General features: G+C 33.5%; 4 protein-coding genes across 4 annotated transcripts; 2 read left to right on the plus strand and 2 right to left on the minus strand.

Moving 5' to 3' along the window:
- LOC104793323 (probable polygalacturonase At2g43860) lies at positions 73-1,733 on the minus strand. The gene is made up of 4 exons (XM_010519662.1): positions 1,221-1,733; positions 848-1,137; positions 547-772; positions 73-453 (listed from the first exon to the last, which is right to left on the minus strand). The coding sequence occupies exons 1-4, from the start codon at positions 1,680-1,682 to the stop codon at positions 214-216; spliced, it is 1,218 nt and encodes a 405-aa protein (XP_010517964.1). The 5' UTR covers positions 1,683-1,733; the 3' UTR covers positions 73-213.
- On the minus strand, positions 3,876-5,798 carry LOC104793324 (polygalacturonase-like). The gene is made up of 4 exons (XM_010519664.2): positions 5,309-5,798; positions 4,722-5,011; positions 4,408-4,633; positions 3,876-4,306 (listed from the first exon to the last, which is right to left on the minus strand). Exons 1-4 carry the CDS (start codon positions 5,741-5,743, stop codon positions 4,091-4,093), a joined length of 1,167 nt encoding a protein of 388 aa, XP_010517966.1. The 5' UTR covers positions 5,744-5,798; the 3' UTR covers positions 3,876-4,090.
- On the plus strand, positions 14,158-15,377 carry LOC104699434 (polygalacturonase-like). Its single transcript, XM_010414738.1, has 3 exons — positions 14,158-14,635; positions 14,733-15,022; positions 15,122-15,377. Exons 1-3 carry the CDS (start codon positions 14,186-14,188, stop codon positions 15,375-15,377), a joined length of 996 nt encoding a protein of 331 aa, XP_010413040.1. The 5' UTR covers positions 14,158-14,185.
- On the plus strand, positions 15,423-16,212 carry LOC104699435 (polygalacturonase-like; the record flags this gene model as incomplete). The annotated part of the gene is made up of 3 exons (XM_010414739.2): positions 15,423-15,470; positions 15,568-15,857; positions 15,957-16,212. Coding segments are annotated over 3 exons (594 nt in total), but the record flags the coding sequence as incomplete, so codon positions are not given.

A 16,250-nucleotide genomic window follows, 5' to 3' on the forward strand; every position in this document is an offset into this window, starting at 1 on the left:
AAAAAAAAAAAAAAAAAAAAAAAAAAAGGAAAAATGAAGAATGAATAGTATGTGTGTGAACAAAAAGATTTAATCATTATTTTCAAAGTTTCCATTTTATATATTCTCGAAAATTATTTAAAAAACAGTACGGCGTCGTTCGCTTATCTATCTGCATTAGCTCATTTTTAGCCATCGGGACGACGTCGTTCTCTGAGGATTTATTATCTATATTTAAATCGTATTTATCTCGGTCCTTAGACACGGAGTGAACGGGACGACGTCCTTCGCTGACCCATTTGCATTATCGCAAGACGCCTGAGCCGGTCGATTAACGGAGACGAGGTTCACATTGTCCATTACAATACCGGTACATGGTTCCTCCTTACTACAATCTAACAAAACCGCCATCTCCGTATTAGAAGTCCCACGTATATCTTCATATCTCACATTTGATACCTTAACTCCAGATTCCTATAAATAACACAAATTATCATACAAATTAAATGAGTCAATATATCGAATTATGGGTATAAGATATGGTTAATTAATGTATCTATTCTTTACCTGTTTAGGGCAAGGTTTGTCAAGACAATAGTGTTGGTCAATAATGATAGGGTTCTTGACCATTTTCATATTGATATGTTGGAAGACGATGTTTTTAGCGAAACTCTTGCTATTTTTTCCCCACGTTTTGATTCTAACTCCGTTATCCGTTCCCGTGAAATCCACGTCACTCACAGTAACGTTATCCACACCTTGTTCCTCCTCTACTCGTCCAAGACTTCCGATACTGTTAGGAACGAAGAGATCATTTTAGCAAAGTTGTATTAGGAAACATGGAAAGCAATAAATGTATTTTTGTTACCTGATGCCGTGGCCTGGACCGCATTTAATGTTTTGTATGAAAACACTAGTGGATCCTGGACCGATAGAGATGCAATCATCACCGGTTGCGATTCTCGAGTTCGTTATATGGACTGAGTGAGATGAATCTACGTGAATCCCATCGGTGTTAGGGCTGTCCGCATCGGCAGAAATCTTAACGCCGTCAATGTTAACGTTATTGCTTGTATCAATCACTATGTGGAACTTCTGGCTGTTAATCGACGTTAAACCATTGATGTTGATGTTATTTGACCCACTAAACCACAAACTCTGCAATTAAGTGTAACAAACAATTATTAAAACTTCATAGAAATTAATAAAGTTTATTCTATCTTGTAGTGGGTCAAGCATACCTTGGCACCGGTAGGACAATTATGGCCACCGTTGTTCTTGCATTTCCATAAACTGGCTCCTTGTGCGTCAAGTATTCCACCGTAGATTGAAACATCCGTAACATCCTCAAACGAAATCCAATGTTCTGAGCTTGCGATAACTCTAAAGTCTCCCGGAGCAACAATTGAGCCTGCTATACGAATAGATATTGGAGCTTGCTTACACTTGTTGCCTTGGAAAACAATGTTCCCAACCATGAACCGGCCTGTTGGTACGATAATAGTTGTAGGATTAGCCGAGGCACAAGCGACGTCCCATGCGGCTAAGAAGGCTTTGGTTGAGTCTTTTGTGCCGTCTGGTTTAGCTCCGTAGGATAAGACGTTGAGTGTGGCTGGAGTCGGAAGGGCTAATGATGAGATTAAGATGAAATAAAGAAAGATGAGAGCCAAAGGAAGAATAAGACATGAAGTGCTGTAAACCATTTTCGTTTTTTTTTTCTTTTTCTTTTTCAGAGATTGTTGAGTAGTGTTGTATGTTCTAAGGATGAATGATACTGTAGAAGAAGATACGTGAGAGGGGAATTTATAGGATTTTTACGATAGTAACGTACTGATGATTAGTTTATATGGAAATTCTTTATTTTATTATTCTATCATTGTATCAACTTGTGCCCAGATCACGGTGTAACTTTTTATGTAATAAAATTGATTGGTTTCTTAACGTAAGATTAACGGAGATTTAATTTCCATAGACGATTGCATTAGTCTATGGTAATGTACGCATGCAGTATATGGTTTGATTTGATTGAAAATGAAAAATGGAAACTGATTATGGATTAATTTGGTATCTCTTTTTTTTTTCCTGGATTGATTAACTATGGATTGAAGTAAAAGAAGACGAAGAAGAAGATTTGGTATCTCCTAGTATGAATTATGATTGTGTTTTCCTTTTATGTATTCTTTGGTATCATTATAAATTAATTTTTACTAACTTGACTGCTTAAGTAATTTATTATTTTTTTCCATAGTGCATGCATAACTTCTTTAATTTTGCCGATTATAAAGGAGTATAGTTTGGACATTAAATTACCTAAAATCCTTGGTGAATTTAGTAACCGATAATCAATGATTCGTCAACTTTTTGGATAGATTCCGATATATAATGGTTGCAATAGACGAAAAAGGATTCACCTATTGAAAACACAATCTAGAAATGTGAAATTGCACATTCAAAACAAGACATAAGGTAAGTATTCAATAAAAATAATAATAATAATTGTCAAATACAGAAAACATGCGCATTATCTTGTGGTGCTACAAGATTCGTATATCACTTGCGTTAAATTCACACTTCATTACGTAAGATTCAGTTTCTTGATTTCTCTATACAAGTAATATCTTGGTTTTTGGTTAGTCAGCAAAATCAATATTGTGGAGACGACTACTCTATAAATGAAACATATAAATTATTTGTAAACTTTTTTCAAAGCTCTCTCAATTTGATATGTTTACTTTTGATAACAATTGTGAAAGTTTAAACTATTATGAACTCACTTTAAAATAAAAATTCCAGTTATAGTGAGTAAGTTAAAACTATATATATATATATATATATATATATATATTTTGAACAAAAGTTAAAACTATATATTAAACAGTTTCTTTACATTGAAGAAGAAAATAGGGAGCCACCAAAATGATGCAAATGTCAACCGAAACAAACTACCCACCAATTATATGTAAAGAAATTGGCGCGAAATTGTGGAGGCTTGTCTTTTAATGTCCTTGTTTTCACTATAACAAAGCAAACTGTAAAAAACATATAACAGAAAATAAAAAAATTTCATGAATAATTTAAAATTAAAATTCCCAACAGTTACATAAAAATAACATAAGTTATAACACAACACATCAAATACATCATTGGTCGCCCTAGTTCATATACTACAAAGCAAGGCCAGGCTTTAAGGTCCACTAGGCCATCAACCGCCACAGGCTCATGCATCTCAATTACGAAATTATAATTTACGTTTCACTACTACAAATTTTTAAGTAATACTTAAAAGAAAAACCATGTTTTCTTTGTTTTTGTCATAGACAATTTGGCTGAAAAAATCCAGCTTCTATTCCTCCGGCGTGAGCACAAGCCGACGCCGCTGGCTTATTCCGGTATGTTAATTTAACGTCTNAAGTAATATCTTGGTTTTTGGTTAGTCAGCAAAATCAATATTGTGGAGACGACTACTCTATAAATGAAACATATAAATTATTTGTAAACTTTTTTCAAAGCTCTCTCAATTTGATATGTTTACTTTTGATAACAATTGTGAAAGTTTAAACTATTATGAACTCACTTTAAAATAAAAATTCCAGTTATAGTGAGTAAGTTAAAACTATATATATATATATATATATATATATATATTTTGAACAAAAGTTAAAACTATATATTAAACAGTTTCTTTACATTGAAGAAGAAAATAGGGAGCCACCAAAATGATGCAAATGTCAACCGAAACAAACTACCCACCAATTATATGTAAAGAAATTGGCGCGAAATTGTGGAGGCTTGTCTTTTAATGTCCTTGTTTTCACTATAACAAAGCAAACTGTAAAAAACATATAACAGAAAATAAAAAAATTTCATGAATAATTTAAAATTAAAATTCCCAACAGTTACATAAAAATAACATAAGTTATAACACAACACATCAAATACATCATTGGTCGCCCTAGTTCATATACTACAAAGCAAGGCCAGGCTTTAAGGTCCACTAGGCCATCAACCGCCACAGGCTCATGCATCTCAATTACGAAATTATAATTTACGTTTCACTACTACAAATTTTTAAGTAATACTTAAAAGAAAAACCATGTTTTCTTTGTTTTTGTCATAGACAATTTGGCTGAAAAAATCCAGCTTCTATTCCTCCGGCGTGAGCACAAGCCGACGCCGCTGGCTTATTCCGGTATGTTAATTTAACGTCTTCAAGTCGTATTCCGGTACAGGGTTTCTTAGAACTACAATCAAGTTTCACTCCAACTTCGGTCGCTGATGTTCCATGTATATCTACAAACAACACATCGCTGATTTTGATCCCCGAAACCTAAAAAGATATTAGTGTGAAAAGAAATGGATTAGTCTCCCCACTATCCAATACAAATACATTGCGGATACTATTACTTAATTGTTTTAGTAAAATGTTACCTGGACAGGACAATTGTGATCAGGACAGTAGTTTTGGTCAATGATGATAGGGTTCTCTACGTTGTCCATTACACAATGTTGGAAACGGATGTCCTTAGCGAATCCACTACTGGGTCTGGCCCATGATTTGATCCTCACTCCGTTGTCTGTTCCCGTAAACGTCACCGTTTTAACAGTCACGTTCTGTACACCTGACTCCACGCTATCTTTTCCCAAACTACCAATGCTGCAAATTTGATCCCATCCAAAATGTTATTATATGAGTGCATATAAATTATTATAAAAAATAAGATATATATCTTCAGAAATATTACCTGATGCCATGACCAGGGCCGCATGCTACATTTTCGATCCATAGTCCGTTAGTGCCTGGACCGATGGAGACACAATCGTCGCCAGTGGAGATTTTAGTATTGAAGATAGAGACGGTGGTGGAAGACTGAACGTGGATACCGTCCGTGTTGGGGCTGTTTCCGGCAGCTAATACTTTGACTCCTTGTAGCTTCACGTTGTTGCAACCGTTTATGACGATGTGGAACATCTGGCTGTTGAGTGACGTCAGCCCAGAGACCACGACGTTGCTTGAGCTCTGAAATCCTATGGTCTGTTTTCATCACATGATTGTAACCATCTCATTTATTAATTTAACGTATTATATTATGAATCCATGGTTGGTCCATGTGAATTGGGAATGTGGTATTATTTATTTTTAAGAAAGGGGTTCAAACTTCATAATTCAGAAAAGGGTTGCCATTATATAATGGGTTCTTTTTCTTGGACTTTAATTAAGCATATTAAACTCTGCAATTGAGCCTCATATTAAATAATTAGCATTCACTATCATATATAGAATATGATTTTTTCTTTTCTTATTAATAAATAGTAAGCTTATACGACGTACCGTTGCACCACTGGGGCATTTCTTTCCGGATTTTTTACAATCCCATAAAGAAACTCCTCGAGCGTCAAGAACTCCGCCGTATACGGTGACGCCGTCGAGATGCTGGAAGAATATCCAATAGTCTTCATTTCCGAGAACTTGATAATCAGCCGGAGCCACCAATGTACCGTCGATACGGAACGTAACGGGCTTGGATTTGCACTTTGAACCGTCGAAATTAAGGCTTCTTAACAAGAACCGACCTTTGGGAACCACAATGGTAACGGGACGAGACGATGCACAAGCGGTTTCCCAAACCGCCATGAACGCTTCGGTTGCGTCTGTCTTTCCGTCTGGTTTAGCTCCGAAAGACAGGACATTGTAGGATTGAGCAAAACAAGATGAGATGAAGAGGAAGAAGAAGAAGAAGACGGAGATGACTAGAAGTGAAACCATTGTATGTGGTTAACGTACGCTTGTTTAGAGATAATAAGAGAGAGAGAGATATAGAGTGGAGTAGTGGTGGTGGTGTGGGAGTTTTAACGGTTATGGAATGTATTTATAGTGTTTGTGTTTGTATGGGAAGGGCTTTTCTTGTTTGTTTGGTTTTGTTTGATTTTTTTTTTTAATTTTAGTTTAGTTATTATTTGAATAAACAAATGGTTACTGGATTTGGCAGGAACCTAAAGCAACATTTTGAATGACTAAGAAATTAGGTGTAAATTTGTTTTGCATGATTGTTTTTATTCATTCAAAACGCATCATATATATATATAAATGTATATAAGATATGTTAAAAATGGAATATTTACGTTTATATATTATTTTTTCAATAGATCATTCATTCATTTGTATTATTCCTTCCGTTTCAAAATATAGGATGTTTGAGTTATAACACGCATATTAAGAAATAGTTACTTTTAGAAAATTTAACCAATCATAAACAATACTGCATAATATAAAATATAAAATTAATCTAAAAGTTGCATGGAAAGTCGGAAACATCCTATATTATGAAACAAAAATACTTCTCTAAACATCCTATATTATGAAACGGAGAGACTATTAATTGTCGTGTAAGTTGAGTTAGAACAAAGCTCAGCTAATTATGATAAAGTAGGTAAATATCACAAATAACACTTTTGTATTAGCAATGTTAGCTCCGTTTTTTCACATGTTTCAAGGATTGGTATGAGTTTCACGAAAGAAACTTGTTATTATATCATGATGGGTCCAAAGAAAATTAAATGGCGTGGCAATGGCACTGAGGAGAAGAAGCAGAGCAAGAAAATTAAATGAGAAGTTCGTGGACTGAGAAGATAAAGACTTGGTCCAAAAAGTTTGTTAAGTTATCATTTGTAAATTAATGGAAATTTTTTGGTAATTCCTTGAAAAACATAAACCATACCTCACGTACTTGAATTTCAATTGTTGTAGGGACTGAGGTCATACTATCTGTTTTGTTCCTTTCCTATATGAGCACACAACGATCATCCATCGTTTGCTTTGCTTTGACTGGGAACTATATATCACATATCAACATACAAGCTTAGATAAGTGTTCTTGGATCATTTGTTTAATTAGATAATAAAGCATCCATCTTTCAAGTAAATTACGTAATGCCTTAATTTCCACACCGCAACAAATACAAAAACAATGACGGGCCGGGTAGTGTGAAAGAGAAAGCAGGAGAAGTAAAATAAAAGGTAGAAAGCGAAATTACATTGGTCAATATAACTTTAGTGGAGAAATACACGAAACAACGTACGTGGAAATGCGAAGAGTTCGTTAATTTATGAGAAGAACACGTAAAGTCTTTACACTTTTGGCAGCCCCTCCAACGTGCTCAAGCCGCAAAAGTATTTTACTTCAATTATTCTGTTTTGAAATCATATTTTCGTAAAAAGATTGTTAGCGAATTATCAAGTAATGTGGATAAAATTGATATATCACAAAATCCGTTTTAGAATTTTAATGAATTGATTATTTTCGTGAAGTGGCTTATGATTCGTGTTCTTATCTTCAAATAGCAAAGTGTAATTTTTTACTAACAAATATATTCATCTTGAAAGTATTTCTGTATGTTTGTTTTTATATAAAAAAAAAAAGTATTAGTTTTGTATCTGACCCACATCCGATGAATGAAAGATAGAGTTGAATTCTGTATAGCAGCCAAATGGATTAAGCCACTTGTTTATAGGCACAATATCGGGGATTTAAATTGGTAACTTTAGATGACGCCGAATAGTAACTAATAATGATCACGGTTCACGTTGGCCATGCTGCCTGTGCATGATGGTATAACGTTTTCACGTTGGCACAAGCCACAAGATCAATGCATGAGGCCATTTTTTTAACGATTAGCTTTACTTTCCAATATATATACATTTTATAAACGTTACACGATCGTTTTTTTTGTTTGGAAATAACCACACTACTTGGGGGTGCGCTGAATAGATATTTTTAGTCCTTTTTTTGTGGTATCATGTGATCGAATTTCTTTTAGGTGTCTAAACAATATTATGATCATGTTTGGATGGATGAGCCACATAGTTTATATTTTACGGAAAAAAATTCATTATCAGAATATGAATCACACTATCTGAAATATGTTATGTAGATGTTCAAAAAGCTGACAAAGAGGAATAGAGGATTACGGAACAAGTCTAAATGGGAAAACAATATTTGGATGATCGGCGCAACATGGTTACGGAGTGTGACAAGTGGAAAAGAAAACGAGAAAAAGCCAATCATCACACCGAAAGGTTCTTTCAATTTAATTTCTCCAAAATTAAATTTCTTCCGTATACTCATACTTGAATGTTTTCTTAAGTCAAACATTTGATTACTCACATTTTTCGAGTTCATGCACTTCAATTAACGTGCTAATGGTGAGAAAATAAAGATAAGATAAGATTAATTAACTACTCGAATATACTTTTCCGGTAATTACTTATTTCTTAGTGAAAGCCAATGGAAGGATCATATGATTCGCCGAATTAGTACTGATTGCATGTTCAAGGATCGAAGTTGATTTGTGACTCAATCCTTGCGCTAACCTAGAAGAATGGTGCTATATGAAAATTTCCATATATATGTAATAGTATAGGATACGCTTTTACGATATATATGCTAATCCACTTTTTTATTATGTTATGAACCTATGATCCCTGGATATATCTGATAGCCATGTGTGGGGCAATTAAAGGGTATGTTAATGTGTTGTTTGTTTTCGTTTTTTTGGTTGTTTTTTTTACCTCTTCTTATAAAATACTGTATGTATATTGCGATATATGTCTAGTATTCCAAACCAAATATATACTATAAGGTATAGGGACTCAACCATAATAAACTAATCATCAATTATACATTTTCAAAAACAATTTTTTATGCTCTCATAATTATGTTGTCGAGGGTTGATCACATGCATTGTAAGATCTCAAGGAATATCATGTTTAAATTCACGTAACACATTTATTACGTGATATCATGGACAATGTCAAATTTTTGATTCCTCTATTATCCTTTGCCAATACTCCACTCAATTTTAGTGATTTTGATATGGTGTTCGGATTATTGTTTTTAATATTATTGTCTGATTTACATGAGTAAAAAAAAACCAAAACATAAGTAAAATATAAGCAAAACATAGGTTAAATATTTGCAAGTATTTATTTTTATAATAAATAAAATTAATTTTTTAATATCATACCATCTCTTTTTTATTATCTCTTTGAAGTTAGAATATATGGTCTACCATACCATTTTTTTTATAAACAATTAATAATGTGCTAAAAAAACACATTTTTGCAATCAAAAATCAAACCATCTAATATTTATCATCACGTAAAGCTTCAAGAGAAAAAAGCCTTTGAAGACCTGAAAAGTAAGGACTGAGTGTAGATATGTTTGGTTCCCACTTCTTTTACTTTTGATAATTTGGTGTAGTTCCCTAATATTTATCATCATGATCACCAACGATCTCATCTCAGTTTAATCTATATTTTTTTTGTTTGTTAATATTTATGTTATTGCAAATATTATAAACTATGTCGTTAATATTACAATTTCTAGTTTTACGTCGTTACAAATAGTAGATTTTACAAACTACACATAAGCCATATATAATTCTACAGCTTATTAAATTCAAATCAAACCCCATAAATTTTGAATTTAATACTTACCAATTATATACTATCTATGCGTCAAAGTAAGGATGAGCAACGAAGCGAAAAGCGTTCGAGATATTAAAATCTAAAGCTGAACAGGCTGTTGGCGCAGCCGTTGATGGAGAAGACAAGCGCCGGTTTCGAGAGACAAGAAGTACTTAACAATCACTCCCTTGTCTCCCTTAGTTCGAACTTGTGAAATCGCTGATGCAACAACATAGGTATATATATTTTTTGATATTTGTTAATTTGAGATGTTTTTTTTTTTTTTGATACGTTTTCTTCATTCTAATTTTTGTAGGTTTGGGTTTCATTGTCTCTCTGCGTGGCCAAAAAAACTATGTCTTTCTTAAGGTTGATTATCGTTGAAAAAAAACTATATATGTTAATTATCGACTTATCGTTGCAAATATTTATTATAACCTATGTATGTTGTTGCTAGCGATGTAGTTCCTATATATGTTAATTATCGTTGCAATATTTACCATTACACCCAAAAAAAAACTATGGTTGCAAATATTATATATAACCTATCTTTTCTCTTCTTTACCCATAATTCTACTACTACGTTAGCATATCACCCTTGGTGCAGCAGTAGGAGGGTGGGTTCCACACAACCTATTAAATTGTATCAAGAAACAACAAAGAACAATATACTTTTGTCTTAAATCTAAACGTTTGGTGTCATGTGTAACACTAATGACTAAACGAACACATGAAATAATTAAATGAAATTGCAATGTCAAATACGAAAGATATACATATATTTTTTAATTATTTTTGTATTAAATTAGAGGAGGAAAAAAGTGGCATCACTTGAGGTAAAAAAGTCTCTCTCTGCTTACACGGAAAAAGCACACAATGAAAAAACATTGGCAAGCATTGTTTTTCCATTCCCAGGTGGCCCAAAGAGAAGCAGGCCTGAAATTATGAAATTTTACCAAAGATGGCAATGGAGAAGATCAAGAAGAAACCAAACTTGCAAATGGATGTAAACCATCAGTTAATGGTTTCAATATTATTGTCTGTTTTACTTACATATGCGTCACTTTCTAAAGACTTTTAATAAATGTTTTTGATATTAGTTCTGCGAATTATTGAGATTTTCTTCTGTATGGGTTCCACTTTTTTTTTTTTTTTTAAACTCTCATACAACAACAAACGATTTTCCAGAAATCAACAAACAAACAAAATTAGTTTCCATGCCATATTGCCATGCTCAATGATTCTCTCATTTGGGTATAAAACAATTTTTGCAGTTTCCTGCCCAACAAGGCTTTGAAGAAATAAGCCAAGGTAAAGAGATGTGAGGGTGGTTAAACAATGATTAGAATAATCCTAATTAATATATTAATTTTGAGTTCAAGAGCTGTAGCTTCACGTTAACAAAAATGTGGCTTTCCTGCTTTAAAGAAAAAAAATCTCTAGACTTAGTACTTAAAGCTCCAGCCTAGACTAGACTTAAGTCTTTTTCTTCTATCATTATTTCTTCTGAAAAACAAAGTTTTGTAAAATGGTAGTTTTAAAAAGAATAAAAATAATTAAGAAAAAAAAATAAATGTATGGATCCGATGACATCTTGACTTATTGAGGGCCCATTATTAGGAATGGAGGTCTTGTTTACCTTTTAAAAGAAGCCCAATTTATTTCCAAGTGTAGAAACATTAATACTTTTTTTTTTTGTTTCTTTTTTTACCAAACTACTTACTTTTACATACCAAAACTAGAATCATACTTAATTTTACACTTAATGTTTGCACTCAGAATTAAGAAAACATCGTTGCTACATCAAAACAACAAATCATGTAAACGAATCCAAATCAAAACCAATATAACAAAGACTCAAAATTTGAAACTTTGCAAGTCTTTTAATCAAAATTTGCATGTAAACGAACGAATTCATATCAAAATTTTGTATTGTTTTAGTTTGTTTGATGCAAATCAAACTTTGCCTTGGTCCTCTAATCTTCAGAAGATTTATCTATAATACTCGCTGGCTGAAGCCTAAAAGCCAAAGGCAGAGCAAGATGTTGGTAAAGCGATCGATGAAGAAGACAAACGGCGGTACCAAAATGATGTGGCGTTCCTTCAGTGTAGATATGTTTGGTTCCCACTTCTTGTGCTTTTGATAATTTGATATTTTTTTCTTTTTATCCACAATTCCCTAATATTTATGAACATCATTAAATAAGTATGATTCTGGTTTGCCAAAGAGAAAAAAAAAAGTATGATTGTTTCTATACCAAGGCAAAGTTTGATTTGCATCAAACAAACTGAAACAATAAACAAAATTTTGATATGAATTCGTTCGTTTACATGCAAATTTTGATAAAAAGACTTGCAAAGTTTCAAATTTTGAGTCTTTGTTGTATTGTTGATTGGATTCGTTTTACATGATTTGTTGTTTTGATGTAGTAACGATGCAGGTCCCTACACTTAAATGTTTTCTTAATTCTGAGTGCAAATACAGTTTGGATTGTGTTGTGTGTTCAACTCTTTTACATATGCCAAATTCTATGAATTGACATTTTTCTGATCATTTGTATGCCAAAAGGCTTGAGTTTGTTCTTTCTGCAATTGTTTCTTGCTGTGAAGCAATGTCATGAGAAGGATATATCTCATGTTAACCTTGGAGCTAAAATTAGTTTCTGAACTTCCTGCAGGTGGTGATGAAATCACAAGGATGACAACTTTGTATTGCTGCAGAGAATCAAAGATCTGGGACTCTGTGACATATACTCGTGACATATTTGATGTCCTTCAAACTGGTTTTGTAACTTCTACAATTTCTGTTATTTTTTTGCTTTAGACACTCACATTTTGAGGATCACCAATGGATGAGAAAAAATAATCTCCTATATATTAATAGAGAAGTACTCTCACAAAAAAGTTGATGTGTCGCGCTCACAGACCTCCTGTACATTTCTAATAAATACCTTTACTTTTCATTGTTATTTATATAAATATGCTACTGTAATATTATGAGCCAATGTTTTTTATTAATATTTAAAAATAAAAATTTAATCAACTATTAAATCCAAAAATGTATTTAATTATCATTTTTTATAGCCCATTTACTTATTAAAAGTAAATTACACTTCACAAGAAAAAAAATATTCATTTATTTATCACTTTTATCATTTTTCTCATTGCATTTTTAAACTTAGGATTAGTTTAATTAAATCTATTAGTTTAAAAATATTGTTTTATCTATTTAATGGTATAGTGATATTGATAATAATGTGAAACATAAAATATGTGAATTTGATTTTTAGAGACACAAAAAGACATCAAACTTTCTACACCAGCTTACAATTTTTTTTCAAGTTCAAATATTTCACGGGTGAAACATATTTTACAAAAAAAAATCGCAAATTTGAATAAACGAAAAAGAAATTTACTTACATATTTTATTTTATGCAAAAAAATCTTAAATCTCAAATAATAATTTTACTCATAATATTTTATTTAAATCGATTTATCCCGTACATAGTGCGGGTTGGTACCTAGTACAAAGTTAATGGGGATGCTTAAATTTAAATGTTAAATTTCATATTAAATTATACTTGAGACACCAATAAAAGGTTTTTACCAATGTGGATGGTCTCAATAAGTCAAGAACGACTAAAGGGTGTCTTCGGATCCATACATTTATTTATTTTTGTTCTTTTTAAAACTACCATTTTACAAAACTTTGTTTTTCAGAAGAAATAATGATAGAAGAAAAAGACTTCAGTCTAGTCTAGGCTGGAGCTTGTAAAATCTTCCAGCTGAGCGTACTTTAGAAATATCGGAACCAAGTAGAGAGTAATGTCTAGCCTCTAGGCAGTTTAAAGCAAGCTTACTTCTCAAGAGTTCGAGTACCTTAATCAACACAAAGGTTGGGACTTGGGAGCGGTGAAAGTTTCTCTACTATTTGTTTTTTGTTTGTTAAAGGGCCAAGTCTCTCAACGTTTCGTACAAAGAGGAGCCGTAGGTCAGTGTTTCAAATTTTCAACCAAGACACGACTCGGGCCTGGCTATATATAGCTTATGGTACTGATAGCTTATAAATAAATTTCTTCAACCATATACAAACAATTTAATTAAAAATATAGAGAGGAGCCATCAGCCATGCATTGCATATATTCCCGCCCAATTGTCCTGCAGAATTTCCTCCACGTGACACCACCACAATCACATTAATAAATTAATTCCAACTTTGACAGATCACTTTTGTTTCTCCGATCCACTTGGTTTCATGTTGCTGTATTAGTACCGCATAAAATATATCGCATTCGACTTCATTCTTTAACCCGAGTTTGATTTCTCGTGAACAGAGTATTTCAAATCTTAAAAAGTAGAGATCAAAAGAATAAAATGAATCAATGAATCAAGTTAAAAAGGAAATCCAATAAGCATTTGCATCATGGATATTGAGAGTTATATTTTGTTTATTGCAATAGTTCATGCATCTATAGACTAATATTCGCACAACAATAAGTTGTACACACAATAGCCATAAGTGCATTCGCATTAAAATAAAATGGAATATAGGAATCAAGTAATATTTAGGTCACTTATATATTAATGCACCGCGTCTAACGCGATTAGTCATTAATACACGGGATCGTCCGATCTAAAACAGAGTATTTTTTGTTCCCTATATATATATAACCTTTCTCATTATATCATCTTAAATCATTATAATCATACAAAGCCGTCACCCAAATTAGAAGAAATCTCTAAGATGGCCAATAACATCTCTTTTCCTTGTTCCATCATATTATTATTATCTATTATCTTCTTCTTTTTTATCAACTCATCACACGCAATGCCATCGTTTAACGTACAAAGATACGGAGCTAGAGGTGATGGAAGAACAGATGCGACCAACTCCTTTTTGACAGCTTGGTCATTAGCATGCCGCTCACGGGCTAGGGCCATGGTCTACATTCCCCGTGGAACATATATGGTCAGAAACCTAGTATTTTGGGGTCCTTGCAAGAACGTTATAACTTTCAAAATCGATGGAACACTCGTGGCTCCGGCAAACTATTGGAGTATAGGTAATTCCGGTTACTGGATTCTCTTTGCTAAAGTAAACCGGATCTCGGTTTATGGTGGCACCATTGATGCTAGAGGAGCTGGTTATTGGTCATGTAGAAAGAAAGGTGGACATTGTCCTCAAGGTGCAAGGGTATGTATGTATGTTCATATTGAAAAGTGGATTTTGATTTGTTCGTTAACTAGCTGTTTCAATTTAATATATAAACTGAATATGATTTCATTTGCAGTCCATATCGTTTAGCTGGTGCAGTAATGTTCTACTAAGTGGTCTAACGTCGTTCAATAGCCAAAATATGCACGTCACGGTTCATCATTCCTCTAATGTTCGGATTCAAAACATAAGAATTAGAGCTCCAAGTGGAAGCCCTAACACCGACGGTATTCACATCCAATCTTCTTCTGGAGTCACTATTACTGGCGGAACCATTGCGACCGGTGATGACTGCATTGCTCTTAGTCAAGGATCTAGGAACATTTGGATCGAACGGGTGAACTGTGGACCTGGACATGGAATCAGGTAACTGAAGTTAACAATATGTTATCTTCTTAAATATGATGATGTACTACCCAATTAAGACATTAATTAAGATGGGTTTTGCTTGTAAATGTGATGCAGCATTGGGAGTCTTGGGGATTACGCTAATGAGGAAGGTGTGCAGAATGTAACCGTAACGAGCTCTGTTTTCACCAAGACGCAGAACGGAGTAAGAATAAAGACTTGGGCTAGGCCGAGCAGAGGGTTTGTGAGGAATGTTGTATTTCGGAATTTGATAATGAGGAATGTTGGTAATCCGGTGATTATCGATCAGAACTATTGTCCTAATGGAAGAGGATGTCCTCGTCAGGTGAATAATCTAGTCGATTTAGCTTAACGCAAGTCTTAGAATCTAGTCTTTGTTTGATGATGTAATTTTTGTTATGACNCATGTAGAAAGAAAGGTGGACATTGTCCTCAAGGTGCAAGGGTATGTATGTATGTTCATATTGAAAAGTGGATTTTGATTTGTTCGTTAACTAGCTGTTTCAATTTAATATATAAACTGAATATGATTTCATTTGCAGTCCATATCGTTTAGCTGGTGCAGTAATGTTCTACTAAGTGGTCTAACGTCGTTCAATAGCCAAAATATGCACGTCACGGTTCATCATTCCTCTAATGTTCGGATTCAAAACATAAGAATAAGAGCTCCAAGTGGAAGCCCTAACACCGACGGTATTCACATCCAATCTTCTTCTGGAGTCACTATTACTGGCGGAACCATTGCGACCGGTGATGACTGCATTGCTCTTAGTCAAGGATCTAGGAACATTTGGATCGAACGGGTGAACTGTGGACCTGGACATGGAATCAGGTAACTGAAGTTAACAATATGTTATCTTCTTAAATATGATGATGTACTACCCAATTAAGACATTAATTAAGATGGGTTTTGCTTGTAAATGTGATGCAGCATTGGGAGTCTTGGGGATTACGCTAATGAGGAAGGTGTGCAGAATGTAACCGTAACGAGCTCTGTTTTCACCAAGACGCAGAACGGAGTAAGAATAAAGACTTGGGCTAGGCCGAGCAGAGGGTTTGTGAGGAATGTTGTATTTCGGAATTTGATAATGAGGAATGTTGGTAATCCGGTGATTATCGATCAGAACTATTGTCCTAATGGAAGAGGATGTCCTCGTCAGGTGAATAATCTAGTCGATTTAGCTTAACGCAAGTCTTAGAATCTAGTCTTTGTTTGATGATGTAA

The sequence above is a fragment of the Camelina sativa genome, chromosome 6, assembly GCF_000633955.1.
Source record: "Camelina sativa cultivar DH55 chromosome 6, Cs, whole genome shotgun sequence".
Taxonomy (NCBI): domain Eukaryota; kingdom Viridiplantae; phylum Streptophyta; class Magnoliopsida; order Brassicales; family Brassicaceae; genus Camelina; species Camelina sativa.